The sequence below is a fragment of the Xiphias gladius genome, chromosome 16 (genome assembly GCF_016859285.1).
Source record: "Xiphias gladius isolate SHS-SW01 ecotype Sanya breed wild chromosome 16, ASM1685928v1, whole genome shotgun sequence".
NCBI lineage: Eukaryota > Metazoa > Chordata > Actinopteri > Istiophoriformes > Xiphiidae > Xiphias > Xiphias gladius.
The window spans coordinates 23,256,614-23,274,754 of record NC_053415.1 but is presented as its reverse complement, the minus strand read 5'-3'; the positions used below and the strand labels follow the sequence as shown (position 1 = coordinate 23,274,754).

The window sequence follows — 18,141 nt, the reverse complement described above, 5'->3', positions numbered from 1 at the left end:
TATGAATAATTCAGTTTTAAAAACGTTATGTGGTCTAAAGACATAAATGAGCTATTGTGTGAAAGCCGCACATCAGCACTTTCAACTGTTGCTATAAGTAAAAGATGTTCAGTGGACTCTGAGATGGACTCCACAGGGTTAAGGGTGAAAAAGGAGGTAAGACAATATACTGTAGTCTCTCATCAGTATGGTGAAGTGACCCTTTAAAGTTTGACTACAGGCGAATCAAAACAGCATTGTAAAAAGGAGTCTGGTTAGAAAATGAAATCATTTATTTAACATGACCGTTTTAGCAGATCAGCCCACACACATAGCATCAGACTCAAGTCACAATCACTCACTTTCAGTATTTACAGATAGGCACATTCACATTAGGCATCAAAGCCAGCCACAGCATCTAATGTAGGCCCAAACCTGTGGCAGGTTCGGTTTGCTGCCTCTGAGTCCAGCAGGGAAACAGCCAGTTCAAACAGGGGTCCTCTGATCCCGGGTCAGTTTTGTTAGGCTTGGATTTGGGACTGGGACACTTGATCAGGGCAAATTCAATCAAGGTCAGTCTTCTCCCATCAAATCCACCACCTATGTTCCTGCAATGTTAAACTGCCGATCTAGACCATTACAAAATAACAGAACGCCTGCTCTTCAGATCAAGTAAAACTGTCAAAGTGTAATCCCCGACCTTGTTAACCAGTTAAATCCCCTTCAGTCAGGAGGAACAGTGAAGTGGACTGCGCAGAAAAGACATGTTGGATTTTAAATCTGAGAAATTTGAGACATTGTGTTCAAACTGGAAATCTGGAGGGTGTTCCTGATTTTTTGAGCACTGTTTGTGGAAACACGCATAAGTAGGGTGTAAAATTTAGCCATCTTTAAATGTCAAAGTGTTCTCTCCATTTAAATGAAAGTCGATAAGTGATCAAAGAACAAGTAGGAAAAAAAAAATCCTCAAATAATATTCTCTTGATTTTGACTCAATTACACTTTATCCAATTTATTGAAAACAATCAAAATTCAACTTCAAATTAAACTAAAAAACAAAAACAAAACAAAACAAAAAACAAAAAAAAGTAAAAAAAAGGACATTTTTTTAAAAAAAAGACAAAGAAATTAACAATAGATAGTGAAACTCAAAGAAAACACGAGTTTAGTTCATGAAAAAAAAAAAAAAAAGAAATCAAATGTCCAACCAATTCCTTATTAAAGTACAAGCTTTGCCTTGCAGTGGTAGCACTCTAAAAACAGCCTGGAAGAAGAACAGGGCACTTATTAGCAAGTGCTCAGTTTTTAAACTAAATCAATAGTAAGTTTCAAGGAGACTCAGAATAACTGAGAAATACCAGGAAATTACAAACACGGGGACAGAAGCAGAAAGGAAATGTTCAAAAATAGTCTGTTGAGCGTCCTTCATGTCTAGCAGGTTCCTGCACGGAGACCCTTTAATGGACTGGCGAGAGGCGAGGGCGCAGGACTGCAGCAGGTTTTCAATGAATGACCGTTGAAAGAAATGGCACCCATAAAAATCCCATCCCAATCCCAAAAGGATACAGTCAAACTAATAAAAAGAGAAATAAATATTCAGTCTTTTTAAAAAGGCTTCCCGGGAGGCGGGTTTTCAAGCTGAAGGTTTCAGTGGGTGTCTTTTTTTTTTTTTTTTATACCTCAAATTACCCTATGTGTTGACTCCAACTCAAATAACCACCTTGTTTCAGAGATATTTACACTTCAAAGCAACCCAATCTGGGCTTAGTACGCACATAACGCTACATCGCATGAATGAAGGTTCCCCTCAAGTCCTATTAAGAAACGCAGCATGTCGGTAGGTTGCCTTTCCCCTGCAAAACATCGAGTCAGGCCCGTCTGGCGAGAGACAACACAAGGTTTAGTCCTTATTTTTCTGTCCTGGGATCAGTCCTGACCCCCGTCCTTCTGAGCTGAAGTCCTCCGTGGCTCCACAGTTTCGCCTGAGAGCAGTACTGACAGAGGAAGAGCAGTGAGCGGGATGATGTGAAGCAATGAAAGCAGCCCAGTCAGCGGAGGCGTGCGACACAGTAGGTCGGCCCTGACTGCGAGGAAGAGGCGTTCGAGACATGTTGGAGAGTCAGAAATTCCGTCTCCATGCAGTTAAAAATGCAATGGAGACACTACGTGAGAAAAAATTTCTCAAACTGGAGGTTTCCACGATGCACTTACTGGACTTCGATGCTGTCAGCGCAACACAGTGTCATTTTTAAAAATACTGACAATCATTAAAACACACTCAAGGTACGGTCACATAGCATTTCCTATGAAATTTCCCTGCACTCTGCCCCAAAAAAGGACTTGATTTCATGTTTCTGATGCAGGTAATAAAAGTTTGCAGTCTGGTGGTGTGATCATGTAAAAATATGGCTATGAAACAGGCTAAAATAATAACGTCTTCATTGCCACACACAGTGCAGCAATGCTTATAGTGGCAAACCGAGCACTTCCGCCCGATCCAAGGTTTATAATAAAGGTGAACTCTGACCTGAGGGTCTGCCAGAACAGCTGGAGATCACAGCCAAACAGGAAATGAACGCTTGGATTCGTCCCTCGTTCAGGCGTCAATAGAAGTGAATGGGTAACGTAGCGAATACCCAGGTGTAAGGTGACCACACCTTTATGGTGTAGTCAGACCGGATTTCTATGAAGAACAGAGTGAGACGCATTTGCTCCTGGTCCGAAATGGACTCTTTCACTGTGATAAGAAGCCCCACACAAACTAAAAGTTGTGTGGGTGCGCACGACCTTTAAATCCTAAATTCATCAAACTTCCTAATTGTTAAGCAAAAAAAAAAAAAATTACACCTTCACTTCAATCAAAAGTGCATTGTTACATCACTGTTGGGCTGTCGAAGATGCCACAGACCTGAATCTTTCCACCTGTCAGTCAGTGTAACAACATTTCTATGCTGTAGAATATCTAGTGTTTACTCATTCATTAAATACACATTTGAAAAATAAAGGGCACTTACAGTTGCTACTGTTCTGCCAGATACAAACAAAATTAGCGGCCAAGTTGGAGAAAGTAGTTAATTTTGGCCCGAGAAAATCCTATGACTGGCTGTGTTTCTATTTTCCACAACATGACCTAGTGATGGAATTTCCAACTCTCCAACTTTCTTCTCTGCCTTCTCCGTTTCTCACTGATTCACTCTGTAAAAATCTGTGAAGTTACTATCTGGACCCCGAGCACTCCACTGCCTCTTTACCATCCGCAGAGCGATGGCGAGGAGGACATGAAGCTGGAGCCTAAGAGAAAAACTCCATGGCTTCCTGTCCTTTGGCTTATGTGTCTGCTTGGTGCCTCCTGGTAGCCTCCTGGTGGCTGCCGATAACCTCTGTTAAAGCGTGATTCTGCATTGTTACAAGCTTGAATAGCTGTAAGCTGCTTGTTGGAGCATTATAAACAAGCTACGTCCTCAGAATTGTTGGCAATGCACCACAGCACGTCCCATCTTTTCAAAATATGATGATGATAACCGTTTGTACACTGTCTTCTACCTGATTTACTTTGTTTGACCATAAGAACAGATTACTGATCCACCTCCTCTATCCCTTTCTCCTCATATTCCTAGTAATCCCACCTAGTTCCTTACATCAGGAGACATCTGTACCTGTTCCTCCTCCTCTGTTCTTTGACTGGAGAGAAAATTTTTGTCCTCTAGCTACATTACCTCTTCCTCCTCCTCTGTTTGTGACTTTATCAGCAGAAGTACAAGTTTTGGCTGCTCCTGACCACCACATTCATCATCATCAACATCTTCAGGATTTCTGTTGCGGACGTGCCTCACCAGGAGGGTAAGGAGGACCGGATGCTAAAACAGGGGAGGAGCACACACACTACAAGCTAACGTCCTTTTCCTCCTCCTCTGTTGACTGTTCAGGCTCTACTAACAGAAGTCCAAGCGACTGCTACTCTCCCCCAACTGCTTCACCCCTGTCCTCCTCCTCGTCTTCCTCCAGGTGTTGTCTGTCTGTGTAAATGTCCCTGACCAGGAGGACTCTGGTGAGGAGGCTCTCCAGGATCCGCCGCTCCAGCGGCGTGGAGTTGAACCACAGCGGGTCGTCGGGGCTGCAGGCCGGATCCGGCTGAACGTAGAAGATGTCTAGACGGTCCTGCAACAACGTCGGGCTGGAGGGAGGAGATGAGGAGGAGGACAGAACGAGGGTAGGAGAAACAAAAATGGAGGGGAACAGTAAAGTGAGGAGAGAGAAGGATAAAAAGGAGAGAGAAAGTGGAGAAAGTGAGTCGTAAGAAGAAGAACAATCAAGACAGGAGATAAAAAGTGAGGGGGAGAAATAAAAAGAAAAAAATGGGGTAAAGGGATAAAAAAAAAAAAAAAAAGGAGATGAGGAGGCAAAAATATCACAGATAAGAGACACGAACAAGAGAAAGCATCGAATAAAAGCCAGAAAATAAATGTGGGGATAAGATAGAGTAAGGGATGAGTAGAGTTAGAAGGAAGAGTAGGAAAGTGAAAGCACAGAAAAGTGCAAAAAAATGTTAAAGAGATAGAAAAGAGAAAATAACAAGAGGGTGGAGAAAATAAAAGGATGGAGACAGTTTTATTATTGTTATGTATGATTAAAGGAGGGAGGGGGAGAGGGAAAGGGGGAGGTGGGAGAGAGAGGTGTGAGTCTGTTGTTCTGAATTTCCTCTTGAATTATTAAGATTGGTTGATGCTAAGTCCTCATCTTCAAATAATCAACACTGTGGTTCAGGATGTGAACAGCAATGAGTTATAATCACAGGACTTGGAGCAATAAATAAGAAGTTCAATGAGGGAAACAAAACTGAGCAACAACCGACAAACACATTCCCTACATCAAACTAACCTACGGATAACAACTGATGAAATGGACGTCATAACATCAGTTTGGAAAATTTACTCACAAGAGAAAAATGAGGTTTGATTACAGATTGATTACAATTGACAGAAAAATAACAGGCAACTATTTTGATAATCCATCGTTCGTTTTAGTAATTTTTCAAGCAAAGATAACAGAAAAATGTCACACACTCTCTTTTTTAAGCCTCTCAAATGTGAGGATTTTCCGCTTTTCTTTGACATATCATCGTAAACTAAATAGCTTTTGTCCGACCAACAGTCCAAAACCCAGAGATTTGAAGAAGTCCCGCTGGACTCTGGGAGGTTATGACGGGCATTTTTTCACTATTTTTGACAATTTAATTGTCAAACAATTAATCAAAAAATAATTGGCAGTTTAATTGATAATGAAAATAATCATTATTTGCAGCCCTTATTATCACTACTATTCATTTCACTACCTTTTTTTGGTCATGTCACAGACTAAATGTTTAAGAATAATAACAATGATCAATAGATGAAGTGAAACTAAAATAATAATTAGTAACAGCCTTAGTTTTGATGTCAGTCTGTCAGAATTTAAGAGCAAGGGCTTCTCTCTAGAATAAATTACAACACTTTGAATAACTCCTGGAAGAGCCTGGAGAAACGTACGAGTATCTGCGGGAGAAGGTTTTGTTTTTCCAACCGCTGCACTATTTGCTCCCCTGGATAAGACCCTCAGTTACATTATCAAAATGTCTGAAGTATATGGGGAAGGTTTTCTAGCGGGGAAGATGGTAGGTTCGATAAAGCGTAGAGATATCTGACCCACCACTTTGACCTGTAGAGATGGTATAGGTGACACTCGTGCTTCTTGACCGGGCAGCGCACAGTGGAGCCTCCTGAGTCGTCGTCTGGCTCATAGTCCTGATCGCCCTCCTCCAACTTACGCTTCCTCTTCCTAGACTCTGTTTGCACTGAAGCACAAAAAAAAAAAAAAAAAAACGCTAAACATTTTTGATATTTTCAAGATTATGTGTCTGCGATTGTGAGCAAAATTGAAACTTCTAATATGACAAGTTCAAAATATGCAACTTGACATTATGATTAAAAGCTGCAGATAAAAAGGAGACACTTGCAGGGGAGATGTCAGCTTACCAGATTTAAGCGCTGATACAAAGAAAAACCTTCAGACAGTGAATGTTTTTACATTATTTTGGCTCTAAAAAAATATTAGGTTTGAAATGAAACAATGACTAAGAGGTTAAAGTGAAACGTTTTCAGTTCTGACGGTGTTTCACGTCCACATTAGGTGAAAAGTGTATGAATCAGTCCTTTTTTACACCTGATGGTCATGTAAGAAAAGGGCTACAATGTATATACATGACATCAAATGTGGATGTAAAAACCATCAAATGATCAGCACTTTCACGTCACAGTGATCGGTTTCTTTCAAATTCAGTGTGTTGGAGACCGGTGGCAGAACAACATTCTGTTTAAATACTTACAATCTGCATTATCTGACTACTTGAATTAATGTACGTAGACAAAGTGCAGACACTTTGAAAATCAATTTAAACTGGTAATTTTATGACACGATATCAGAAGATTAGAACCAAAATGTATAATCTTTATTATTTGGAAGACTTTGAATCTGTCCTGGCCTATTCACTTTTCCACCACATTTTTATTATCTGATTCACCGACAGAATCATTTTTGTCATGACGGTTACAAATGTCATTTTACCAAACTACAAGTACACAGAGTTTCCCTGGAGTTATATTGCTGTGACAGATAAACTGTGGGATATACTGCTGGCCTTTGTAGAATAAACAGACAGGCAAAAAACACAAATGAAAAGTTTTCAGGCTGAAAATTAAAATATAAACAGAATGTCGACAAGGTTCACTAAGTTAAATGTAAGACTTTGAGACCTATTTATTACCACATGGAATACAATTCAATACTCGTTTCGTGATCATACTGACCAAAGTATGAAAGTGTGATGGAAAACCGGTAAGGATGATATGGCCGGGAAAGATTTATTATTATATATCACATGGTTTTCAACTTCCTAACAGTATACAACACTAATTCCTTATGATATAATTCAGTAATTTAATCCCACCCAGATAAGGGCAGAAAATGGATGGATGAATTAAAAATGATTCATTCATTCAAGTTCGGTCAAGTTGTTGCCGAAATCAACATTTGCCAAATGTAAGACTATTGGCTCCCTAGTTACAGCAGCAGTGAGAGTCGAAGTGACAGTGTTTGCTACAGGTCTGATGGTGCTGACTGATATCTGATACAAAACAAATCATAACTAACACTACTGCCTACAGCAGGAAAGAGAAAATATTTCCGTTTTATTTAAAGGAAATTTAACACTTTTTAGTACCTTCTAAATTCAGTTTTTTTAAGGAAACTGAATTCAGTGCTTTTTAAGACTTTTCAACAAACTTTTCAGCCCCACTTTCCTGTGAATTGAATGTTCTTTATATTCCCAATATATAGATGTATATTTTAGATGTATTTTTTTATTTTATCTACAAATTTGTGTATCAGCCTAATTTGGTACCTCAGCCATTCTGTCAAATTCATTAATCCCACATAACACATATCACTTAATATCAGACGTGTACATCATTTACATCTTACAAGATTCAGGAAAACTGTCAATACAATTAAGCATTGCTGTGTATTTGATGACCAGCGCAATCCTTTCTTATTCCTGTCAAGTATTCTATGTGTTTTTTTACTACTTGTGCAAGTAAATAAACTGAACTAAACCTGCGGACAGCCTGTATGAAGAGATATGAGAAGGAACATTATGTCAGACTTTCCAGCTTGTGTTACCGTAGGTTTGCGCCAGGCAGGGAGTGCTGTCAGATCAGAGCTGGGTGATACTTCTTGTCTGATAATCTGATATTGCTAAAATGCATCAGCGGCATATTTTATGTTGCCGGCCTCACCATGTTGATCCTGAGAGATGGAAGGCACACGGATGCAGACGGTGGTCTCCTTGGTGACAGGATGGACGGTGTCAGGGCCGTAGACGTTGGCGAAGGAGAGGCGGAGGTGCTGCTCCACGGTGCGCAGGCCGAGATATTTGGTGTTCAGGTAAACCAGCGAACGCAGCAGACTGGCGGGACTCTGCTCCCCGAGCTGCCGACTGCTCCACAGGCTCTTCTCCTCCACTCGACCCCACAGGGAGCCTGGAGAGAGCAGCAAACACTTTAGGAAATAAACCATCCTGCATCGGTATCCAAGATGGAGATTAAGTGGAGGGTATAGTGATATTTATTTGTCAGGGTCAGGTCATCTTTCTGCAGACTTTGATGAAATGCCTATATTTGAAATTAGATGTCACTCATTTCAAATTGTCACTCACATTTTTGAAACAAAACTAACAGTTTTCACATAGTCGACTATTATTAAAATAAAATCAATGTGTATACATGTAGACTCATTTTTAATTTTATAGCTTAAAATTCACCAGTTATCTCTCACAAATGCATCTTCAAGGCTTCCAAATGTCATTTTGACAACGCAAAATTTACGGGTCCCGTATTTTCCAGCAAGTTTCCTCTAAATATTTCCTCAGAATTAACTAAATGTTTGATGGCATTTAGCTGTAAACTACCAAGAAGAAAGGCTTATGCAATTTGGTACCATTTGGTACCAAGGGAAATGAAGACAGTGTTAGTTGCAACAGTTATTAAGTATACACTTGTTATATTACAGTTTTCAGGAAAAAACAAGGAAAATAAGGAGTGTGGGAAAAACAATCAATATCCATCAGAGTTTCTTTAGAAAGACTAACAAAAAATCTTGAACTGCGATAGATTAAAGACCTTCTTGGTAAGACGTAAATATTCATTTAATAGACATTTATTCTGCGTATTTGTTGGATTGCATGCTTGCCTGTAGTTGTCAGCTGACGACATTTTATGAATTATGTTTCACTTAATTCGTACATAATTTCGTACTCCAATTCCCTTCTCTAAGTCCCTTCTATTTAGTACCAAACTGCAAAAGCCTTTTTTGGAAATATCCTCGTAATTCACAGCAGGTAATTTTTATGGAATCCTGAACCAAGTTTCAGGGAAGTTACTTGGGAAATACGGGACGCGTAATATAAAGCGTTACCGTAATTTTCTACCCGGTTGCTTTTTTTGTTGTGTAAACGGGAAAACAATCGTCACCCTGTTAGTGTTGATGCAGTGTCCTCATATGACGATACGGTGCAATCACAAAGAGTCAGGATGTGAACAGCAGAAGAGTTATAATCATTGGACACTGCTCATAATACAGAGCAACACTACAGGCTCATTAACAGCACTGTGCCACTAGCTGGTGCTAACAAGCATGCACTCTGTGATGGATGATTTTTTTTCTTTCTTTAGTTTTTTTCTTGTTGCTGATGTATTATTAATTGACTGTGTGGTGATTTAAAATTATGTCAAATTTGTAGTCAATTTAAAAAAAAAAAAAAAAAAATGGAAAAATTCAATATAACAGTCATTTGGTGCGGGGTTAATGACATTCCAGACTGTGCTTGACTCCACTCACCATCGGGAAGCACACTGGGCTGCCAGTCCTTCAGGACCTTGTTCAGTTCCTCTCCAAACTGCTGGTAGCAAAGGTCACTGAACAGGTCATCCTTCCGGCCTTTGGCGTGAAGATGCTTCAAACAAAAAAAATAAATAAATAAAAACTCACATTTAAGAAAATGTTAAAATGAATGTGGTTGCTCACAGAGATCAAAACTTTAGTGTCCTCATATTTAAATGATCATCACTGTTTTCAGGATGTGAACAGCAAAGAGTTATAATCACAGGACACACACATCTGCACATTCAGACCAAACTAAAAGAAAAAAAAAGTTTTTTTTTTTTTTTAAACATATTAGATTACTGAAAAGAAATTTTTAGAAAAGGAGAGAAGTACAGCAGCAGATTACAGCAGGCCCAGAAAAGACATATTCAAATGTTTTAAACCAAAGTACTTGATTAAACTTTACAAAAACCAATAGAATCTTTATATCTTGTTATTTTCCATAAACAATAAGTCAGGCTTACATTTTTCTGTCAGAAAAACCACACTCCAGAGGACTTTAGAAAATCCTGCGCTCCACTCTGCAGCCATGCTGCTGCTGCTCACATGCGAGAGCAGGGGGAAGGACTGTGCACCAGTAAAGTCTGTCCTACTGGAGTCACTCACTCTGAACTTAGTTCCTACCTCCAAAATGACTACGGATGGAATTTCAATAGAACAAAAAAGAACGTCAACAATTAATTTACTTCAAGTTAATATCTGTATTGTTATTTTACAATGTAAAGTCCCACTGTCATTTTGAGAGGTTTTTTTAAAATTTTTTTTAAATTTTAGTCAGTGAAACAATGATACTTAGGCCAAAATTACTATTGTGACAACCCCACTGCCAACATTACAGGAATTACCAGATATGCCTTACGTCTCTTTTACTTTTTCGTTTTCCTCATTGGTTTTCAAACTATTTGCCTTTAACTGATACCAACGGTAAAGAGGGTGGGCTCGAACCGGGGACGCTGCGATCACATGGTCAGGGTCTACAACCCCTTGCCCAACAGGATGCCATATTCTTTTGCTTTTGAAGTACAAAGTGGGCTCACTACAAATGGGCTCCTGTTTCTCAGTGTGTTCTCTCTAAGCATAAATAAAGGCAGAATAAAAAACAAAAACAAAAACAACTATGACTAGATTATTCCTCTGTCCCAAATCCATATTACATATTAATTCTTTACAGTATGTAACTTTGTACTAATTGGCATAGTATATTGTTTCAGTGGTTACTATACAAAAATATCAATATACCTTACTGCTTTATACGAACAGGAAATGATTTGTGTGACGTCAGATGTGATTCAAACTACAACTTTGAAAAACTGCTTCACAAAGAGACATCAAAATATTTTTTTTAGAACTGTTTAAAATTTTTTTTTTTTTTTAATTCAGCTGTGAGCAGCCTCTCCATTTCTTTTGTGGATTTCACTGTCAGAACAGTGTCCATCAGCAGCACATTTAAACTGCGACTGTATTTAGTATGCACGCTGTCTGGTTTGAGTATACGTTTCCCGTGTGAAGACATTGCGCATTAGGAACCTGTTTAGAATCAGTAGGTAATATGGATTTAGAACAAAAACCCATATCGCAGTTTCATGCCACTGTCATGCTCCTAATGCTTCAGACAAGCAAAGAAGATGCCTGTCCATTCTGTTGGGAAAGCTCCTGCTTCTACTGTGGTGTCTGTCAGTCTCGACTGCCCCTTTCATCAGCCACATGGCCGTGTATAAGTCAAGTAAGAATCTTTCATTTCTTTTGTGTAAGACAAAAGACACCAATGTTTTCAGGTCATTTCAAGAAACAACCTGAAAACAATACATCATATAAAATATGTACTCAAACATAGAATTAAGATCCTGTGGCTTGCTGGAAAGGCGCTGTGTTTCTGGTGTTTTCAGTCTCTCGCTTCGGCACCAACCTGCTGGATCCCCAGACAGAGGTAGAGGATGCTGTCTGGAGAGTAGCGCTCCCCACTGGGCCGGCAGACCTCCCTGACAAACCGGGACAGAGCCACGTTCAGCTCCTCTGAACTCAGCAACAAAAGGTTGCTTTTCGACCGGGCTGCACAGAGATGGGAACAGGCACCGACTGCCATTAGCAAACAGATCCTACATGTTTCAAATGTGACAATCAACATTTCATTGAGAATTTTCAGCCAAAAATGCACCTGGACTCTCATACTGTAAACACTGAGCCGGGAGAGTATGTTAATGATTGGGTTTAGCTTACCTGGTTTGGAGCCGTCCTTTACTTTGGTGTCATCTGATGGGTCAGAAGGAGACAGTGCCCAGCGCTTCCAGGCATTGATGCCGTAGCGAGCTTTGAGAGGCAGCGATCGTCCTTCCGAGCGTCTGCCTGCTGGTCGGGATGAGGACGACGACGATGAATCTGAGCTCTCCTCTACCGCCTGCCTCTTGTTCCCCTGCAACACAAACACCAATCACAACACAGTAAACTTCAGTTGGCCAGCACAAACTTTCTAACTGTCACATGTATAAATGTGTGTGTGTGTGTGTGCATACCTGTCTCCTGGGCTGGGGCTGCGGTGTGGACTCTTCCTTCTCCTCCTTCTCCTCCTTTTCTTCTGCCAGGACTGGAGGTAGAGAGAAGCCCATGTCCTCGTCCATTCCCTCCAGGACTGGAACAGGGTCTGAGGCTGAGACAGGAAACAACATCTGTTGAATTATTTCCTTCCACAGTCAAACGCTCAGCAGTGGAAACCAACTTATTTAGACTTCTGGAGGATGTTAGTTTCAGTTTTAGTCGGATGAAAATTTAAATACAAGGAACTATCACTATTGTCCCGCCTAACAGCTCTTTCACAGAGATACTTTTCCCGTATGAAATTTTTGTCATAAACAAGCACACCAGTGAAAGCTAAATAGAAATACAACCATGCATATATGGCCAAAAAAAATCAGTGTTCTTCAGGAGCTGGGAAAAATCTGTTTTTCTACCCTGATTATGGAAAGCAGGTTTTCTCCTTTACATGACATTTAAGGAATTAGCTCACTATGGAAAAGTTGACTGTAACCCTGTTACTTAAGAGTTAGATCACAAGATCTCCTGGCTTGTGGTCAGCAGAGTAGACAATTCTCTAACTGACTGGTGAGATGCTCTACTAAAAAAACTTATGTCTCAAATGCCTTTGACTGAACCTTAAATACACATTATGAACCATCTTGCCTTACTTACTTTCCTGTATCTATGGCCCTGTACTTTTAATTTCCTTTAAAAAGGTTTCTATGCTCTTAAACTCCTAAACTGCTTTTCATGCTGTTGCTGTTAGTTATGCTGCTCTTTCCTTTTTCCTCCTGCTCTTTCGTTTTTAATTCATTACGTAAAGCATTTTGAATTGCCCTTTTGTATGAAATGTGCTATACAAATAAACTTGCCTGGCCTACTCTAAAAGTCTGTCTGGCAAGTCTTTTTTTTTTTTTTCCCACGCCACTGGTTAAAACCGCAACAATAGCCGATAAATTTCAGCAGGTAAGAGTGGTGTGCTTTCCCCTGGGGGCCACCCAAAAAAATATGAAAATCCTACAGCTGTGGCTACATTAACTTATAAGGTAACAAATGGTCTTTTTGATGGTATCCAGTTTATTTATCAAGTATTCAGTATCACTGCTTTATTATAATTATTAAACCCTTCATTATAACACTTGAGTGTAATCTTCCTGCTACCTACAGTAGGGCAGGAGCAGATTAAAAATCCAAACCACAATATTTCGCAATATATAGGGAGTACTGAAATCTAAAAAAAAGGGAGAGTTTTAAAAATGTGACTTTGTCAGTTTAGGGCAACGACACAGCTTAGTTTGTGACGAAGACCATCAGGTTTTCGCTTTGCTCTTGAGAAAGGCTATAATATCGGGGTCAACCCATGCGTGAAGTACATATGATCATGGCTCGGCAGAAACCAAGCACAGCTTAAGTGTGCTATAACGGGCCAGTGGAAAAGTTTACTGAGAATAAAAATAAAAAAATGTCATATTCCTGGCCTGGTTAATGACTTCACACTCCTCTTCTGGACAGTACGCCAAACATAAAACCCTCTGCCCTGATAGGGGTGATGACAGCCGGTCCAGAAATAACCAGAGGGAGGAATTTTAATCTCAATCACTTTACTGATCCATTAAAACCCATGCAGTCAGATGTTGTTACATAAGAGCTGCTTCACTATACAGAATGAATGAGAAGGAAAGACGCACCCAGACCGAGAGAGAGAGAGTGACGATTCGAGACAAATTGACTGATCTGAATTTAGGAGCATTTCTTTACTTGCTTACTTCTTTATTCAAACTTGGGTGGCACCAAATAACTGCGACAAGATGTCTTGAATTTCAAGTTTCAGCAGACAAAGGTGTTGCCCATTTGGAGGGACAAAGTAATCCAAACAATTTTTAAGAAAAAGATGCATCAGCCCAAGAAAAGAGGTGGAGCTTGACAACTAATAAAACAGTCCCATCATGCTTGGAGAGGCTTGCATTATAAACTAATGTCAGGAATTATGTTTATATACAGTAATTTTTCGTATGATGTGAATGATGTCCGTCGTGCTTAGTAAATGATGAAAATTGGCGTTAAAATTCAATTGTACTTTTCGCAATAATGTTAAATAAAACTGAGTAAAACTCAAAAAAATGACAAAGACAAGACAAGTACTGCAGAACTGTTATTGCTTGGTATAACATGGCTTTCACTTTATGACAGTGACTGTTCCTGACTGAGCACCAACGGGTCGAGAACCACATGTACAGTAGGCGTTTACCTTGGGGGAAGTCTGCCTCCAGGTCCAAGTCAGGTTCGCACTTGTCCTCCTCCTCCTCCTCTTTCTCCTCCTCTTGCTCAGAGCTGCTGACGGAGGACTCCTCCCCACCACGCTCCTTCTTCACCTTCACCGGCGTCACATCTGAAACACAGCCAGGTAGGTCCGCACTGTCATCATTTGCTGCAGCTTTCCTCAGATGTGTTAGACTGGAAATTTTGTAACCACGACATTGTTTTTGGAAAGACACATTGCTGTAGCGTTTTGTGTGTAGGTTTGTTGATGGTTTGAATAATAGAAACAAGATGTAATTAACCCCTTTTGCATCACGGTGGTAGAGGAAGTTTTACAGCTTCTGTTGAGACTGTCAGAGAGGTGTTGATTCAACTCAAAAATAAATACGCCTGTGCTATTCCCTGCAATTCTAAAAGCACTTGTTTATAGATTTTCATCAAGAAAAAGACAAAATTGTTTTTTAAAAAAATGTATAACGTCGACTTTGTTTAGATCACTAAAATTCAGAGAATGTGCCAGTTCTCATGTAAGGACTTAGTCCTGTAAAAACTGCTGAAATAAATTGTTATCATTATCTGCCATTATCTTGTAAAAAATGTGTTACTGACAGGAACTCTTACATTTTGAGTTATAGTGTGAACCCTCACAGTTAGAGAAAATATATTTGGTGGTTGATGATTACAAGCGCAAAACCGTGACTTTTATCCATGTGTGTGCTTCTTCTTTTGAATGCTTGACACTCAACATTTACAAAAATATGTTTGTTTAAAGACAATTCCAAGAATTTCCATCAGCAGTGTATTCGTCACATTTCTGGTCTCTAATGTTTTAATCCAGACATTCAACGCTCTCATGAGGGTACCTGGCTTCTGGTCCTCTGCGATCATCTCAGCCATGGAGAGCAGGTCGGCCTCCAGAGGGTCAGAGGGGACCTTGTTTTTTAGTTCGTTGATGGTCTGGATGATCTGTTCTGCCCCCTGCAGGGTGGTGGGCAGGAACACAGGCACAGGAACCTGGACGGGACAGGACATATAGCTTTTCTTTAGTAATCAGATGACTTTGATTGATAAATGTCTCCTTACTCTGATGAAAAATTTTCAACATACCAAAATTTTTCTGTACCTCAATTTGTACACTTAACTGTTATGTTTTGCCCTTTGTTTACACAGGAGCCCTTTTAAACAGCATGCCATTTTAATATTTATCATACTGGCTTTTATTGATTAGTCTGTGGTATCACCTTTACAAAATAAGTTTTTGCCTTTTAGCATGGATAATCCATATGTGACATAAGGTCTTACCGGTACAGGCAGAGAGACTGGAGTGGGAGTGACCTGGGAATACATATTCATGGGCATGGGGATGAAGACAGGCACGGGTATGGGTACAGGAACATACTCCCTCTTCACACCATCGTCTACATCTGTGGATATGCAGAGTCATATTATTTATGCAAGTCAGAAAGTGTATTAATAGGCCCTGAAGTAATGATTTTGAAGGGCAAGTGGCAGGATTTTTGTCAACTTCTGCATGACTGTTAAGCAGGACCAAGGTGAAAACTTTCCAAAAATGCAAAAATATCCCAATTCCACTGACTTGCTATAACAAACGTAAACCACGCATTGACTGAGCTGGGATCGTACACTATTCACTGGGCCCTGCACAACAGCTCTCAATCAATTCCGACTGGGTACCTTAGGCCCCACTTACACCTGTCGTTTCAAGTGTCTCATATCTGGATAAAATCCATGACAGATTTGAGACGCTTTCGTTTACACTCAGCCACATAAATGCATCTCTATTGGCCAGATCACAAATCTGATTTCAATCCACCTTTGTTTTCCTTGGGTGCATGCAAATCAGGGTCAGCCTGATGTCTTTCTACAATAAACTCGAAAAATGTCCAAAAAAAAAAAAAGGAAGAGAAAAAACACCATATGTTTCAATTTGTAGCACTCTTCTATGTAAGATGCTGCATTTACCTGTCTGTAAAAGTTTGCTCTGCATGTGTGGCTTGCAGTAGGTAGCCTTGGTCAGGGTGAGCGGCTTGCAGAGCACTGCCTTGTTCTTGACATCTCTCACCAAACCTCCACCAGCGTACGCCACAGTACCCTGGTTCACGAGCTGCAACACGGAAGAGAAAAAAACAAACCAAACCGCTCTTACAAAGGATCAATTATTTTACATAAAATTAAAACAGAAAGGATCAATTATTAAATGTAAAGTTAAAACAAATGATGGGATCTTTTTTAAAAAGGACTAATCTGTCGGACAAAAATGGAAAATGTAAAATATTTGGTTGACAAAATGGTTACACATTTCAAAGTGGATCCACTATATTTCAAAACTATTATGTGGTATATTTAATTGCATCTTTACAATAAATGTACAGGAAACACTTTACAATGAATGGACTGTAGCTTACGAGAAATACTTCAAAGCAAACTATGATACTGACACCTTTTCCAGATTCTGACTTACCCCTAGTTTGGCCCCTTGCATTTCAAACCCTGTAAAGAGGAAAATGAAATATATCATTTCTTTGCCTCATGAAGAAACCTGAGTGACTCATTAAGTAATATACACAGGCAATTATTTTTTTCCCCCACAACATTCATTCCCTAGTACTTGACCCTTAAAAAGCAATTCCTGTTTCAAGGTACAGTAAACACATGCTTGGGAGGGTAATTTGTAAGAAGACCTTAGATCCTTCATAGTAAAACCACAAGCGCACACACACACACACACACACACACACACACACACACACACACACACACGCACACACGCGCACACACGCACAAACACGCAGAGTTTGTACCCAGGCTGGTGTTCTCGGGGCCTTTCTGTGTGACCATGATGGGCTCGTTCTGCTGGCAGTAGAACTTCAACAGACACTCCTGGTCGCAGAAATGCTTCATCTCTGCTCTCCACATCACAGACTCCGTCAGGTTACCCTGCACCTTACAGCAGTCACACCGCGCTGCCTAGTGGCCACAGGGAGACAAATTTAAGAAATTCACAAAACACACGTGTATATTTCCTTTAACTTTTTCAACACCGCATGGCAAAATAAAACACATGTATGATACGCTGAGTATGAGCAGACCTTGTAGTACCAGTCGTGGAACTTCTTGGCACACGCCTCGCTGCAGAAGTCCCGAGTCAAGCCTCCCAGCTGCCGGGTCACACCTCTCTTACAGAGCTGGTTGCAGTGGTTACAGCTGACACACTTCAGACCCAACCGCTTGATGAAGTCCTGCTTATATAACAGCTTACAGCCTGAAAAGGGCAACAGATGGAACAAAGAGAAAAAGGAAACAAAGAGAGGGAAAGAAAAGGAAATAGAATGAAAAAGCAAAAGTACAGTTGATGAATAAACTTGAAAGTGGTCTCATCTGGAAACAACAAAGCGAAATCCTGGATATAAGACCCATAGGAAATATGGCAAACAATAATGGCTAAATAGCTGAATAATTGAAGACGCAACTACCAACAAAAAGGAACTGAAAACCTATAAACACCAGCCACCATGGGATAAGACCAGCCACTCTCTACTTAAAACTACTTACACAAATTACTCAGATTTATCAAGTGTCTTACAGAGGAGGGCAGAAGACAGGGGATTAGTACCTTCGCTGCAGAAAGGTCTCTTGACCCCGGAGAACTTGACTGTCTCATGTAGCGTCTTTTCCTCTTGGCAGTACTCACAAAATGTCACAATACAGTGGAGCTTCTTGTAGTCCTCACAACACGTCTTACTACAGAACTGGTAGACTTTGTCCTGAACACAGACAGATTTGGATAAATCTGAGAAAGTACAGGATGCTACCACAGCTGAAACAAGTCGGTTTGTACACAGAGTTTAACTCAACGCTTCTTTTCCCGTCCATCTCTGTCCAACAAACCTCTACAAA

General features: G+C 40.1%; 1 protein-coding gene across 1 annotated transcript in view; it reads right to left on the bottom strand.

The window, feature by feature from the left end:
* Positions 1-254: 254 nt before the first annotated feature.
* The window catches only part of zmym2 (zinc finger, MYM-type 2), a 38,940-nt gene continuing 21,053 nt past the window's right edge, over positions 255-18,141 (bottom strand). Inside the window, exons 11-25 of the mRNA XM_040148126.1 lie at positions 17,858-18,008; positions 17,334-17,506; positions 17,046-17,211; positions 16,706-16,734; positions 16,207-16,348; positions 15,526-15,647; positions 15,087-15,237; positions 14,213-14,353; positions 11,964-12,097; positions 11,671-11,863; positions 11,360-11,502; positions 9,409-9,523; positions 7,809-8,051; positions 5,665-5,809; positions 255-4,153 (exon numbers count right to left, since the gene is read on the bottom strand). Of these exons, the coding sequence (XP_040004060.1) occupies positions 3,934-4,153; positions 5,665-5,809; positions 7,809-8,051; positions 9,409-9,523; positions 11,360-11,502; positions 11,671-11,863; positions 11,964-12,097; positions 14,213-14,353; positions 15,087-15,237; positions 15,526-15,647; positions 16,207-16,348; positions 16,706-16,734; positions 17,046-17,211; positions 17,334-17,506; positions 17,858-18,008 (2,268 nt within the window). The 3' untranslated portion in view covers positions 255-3,933. The remainder of the gene's footprint in view (positions 4,154-5,664; positions 5,810-7,808; positions 8,052-9,408; positions 9,524-11,359; positions 11,503-11,670; positions 11,864-11,963; positions 12,098-14,212; positions 14,354-15,086; positions 15,238-15,525; positions 15,648-16,206; positions 16,349-16,705; positions 16,735-17,045; positions 17,212-17,333; positions 17,507-17,857; positions 18,009-18,141) is intronic.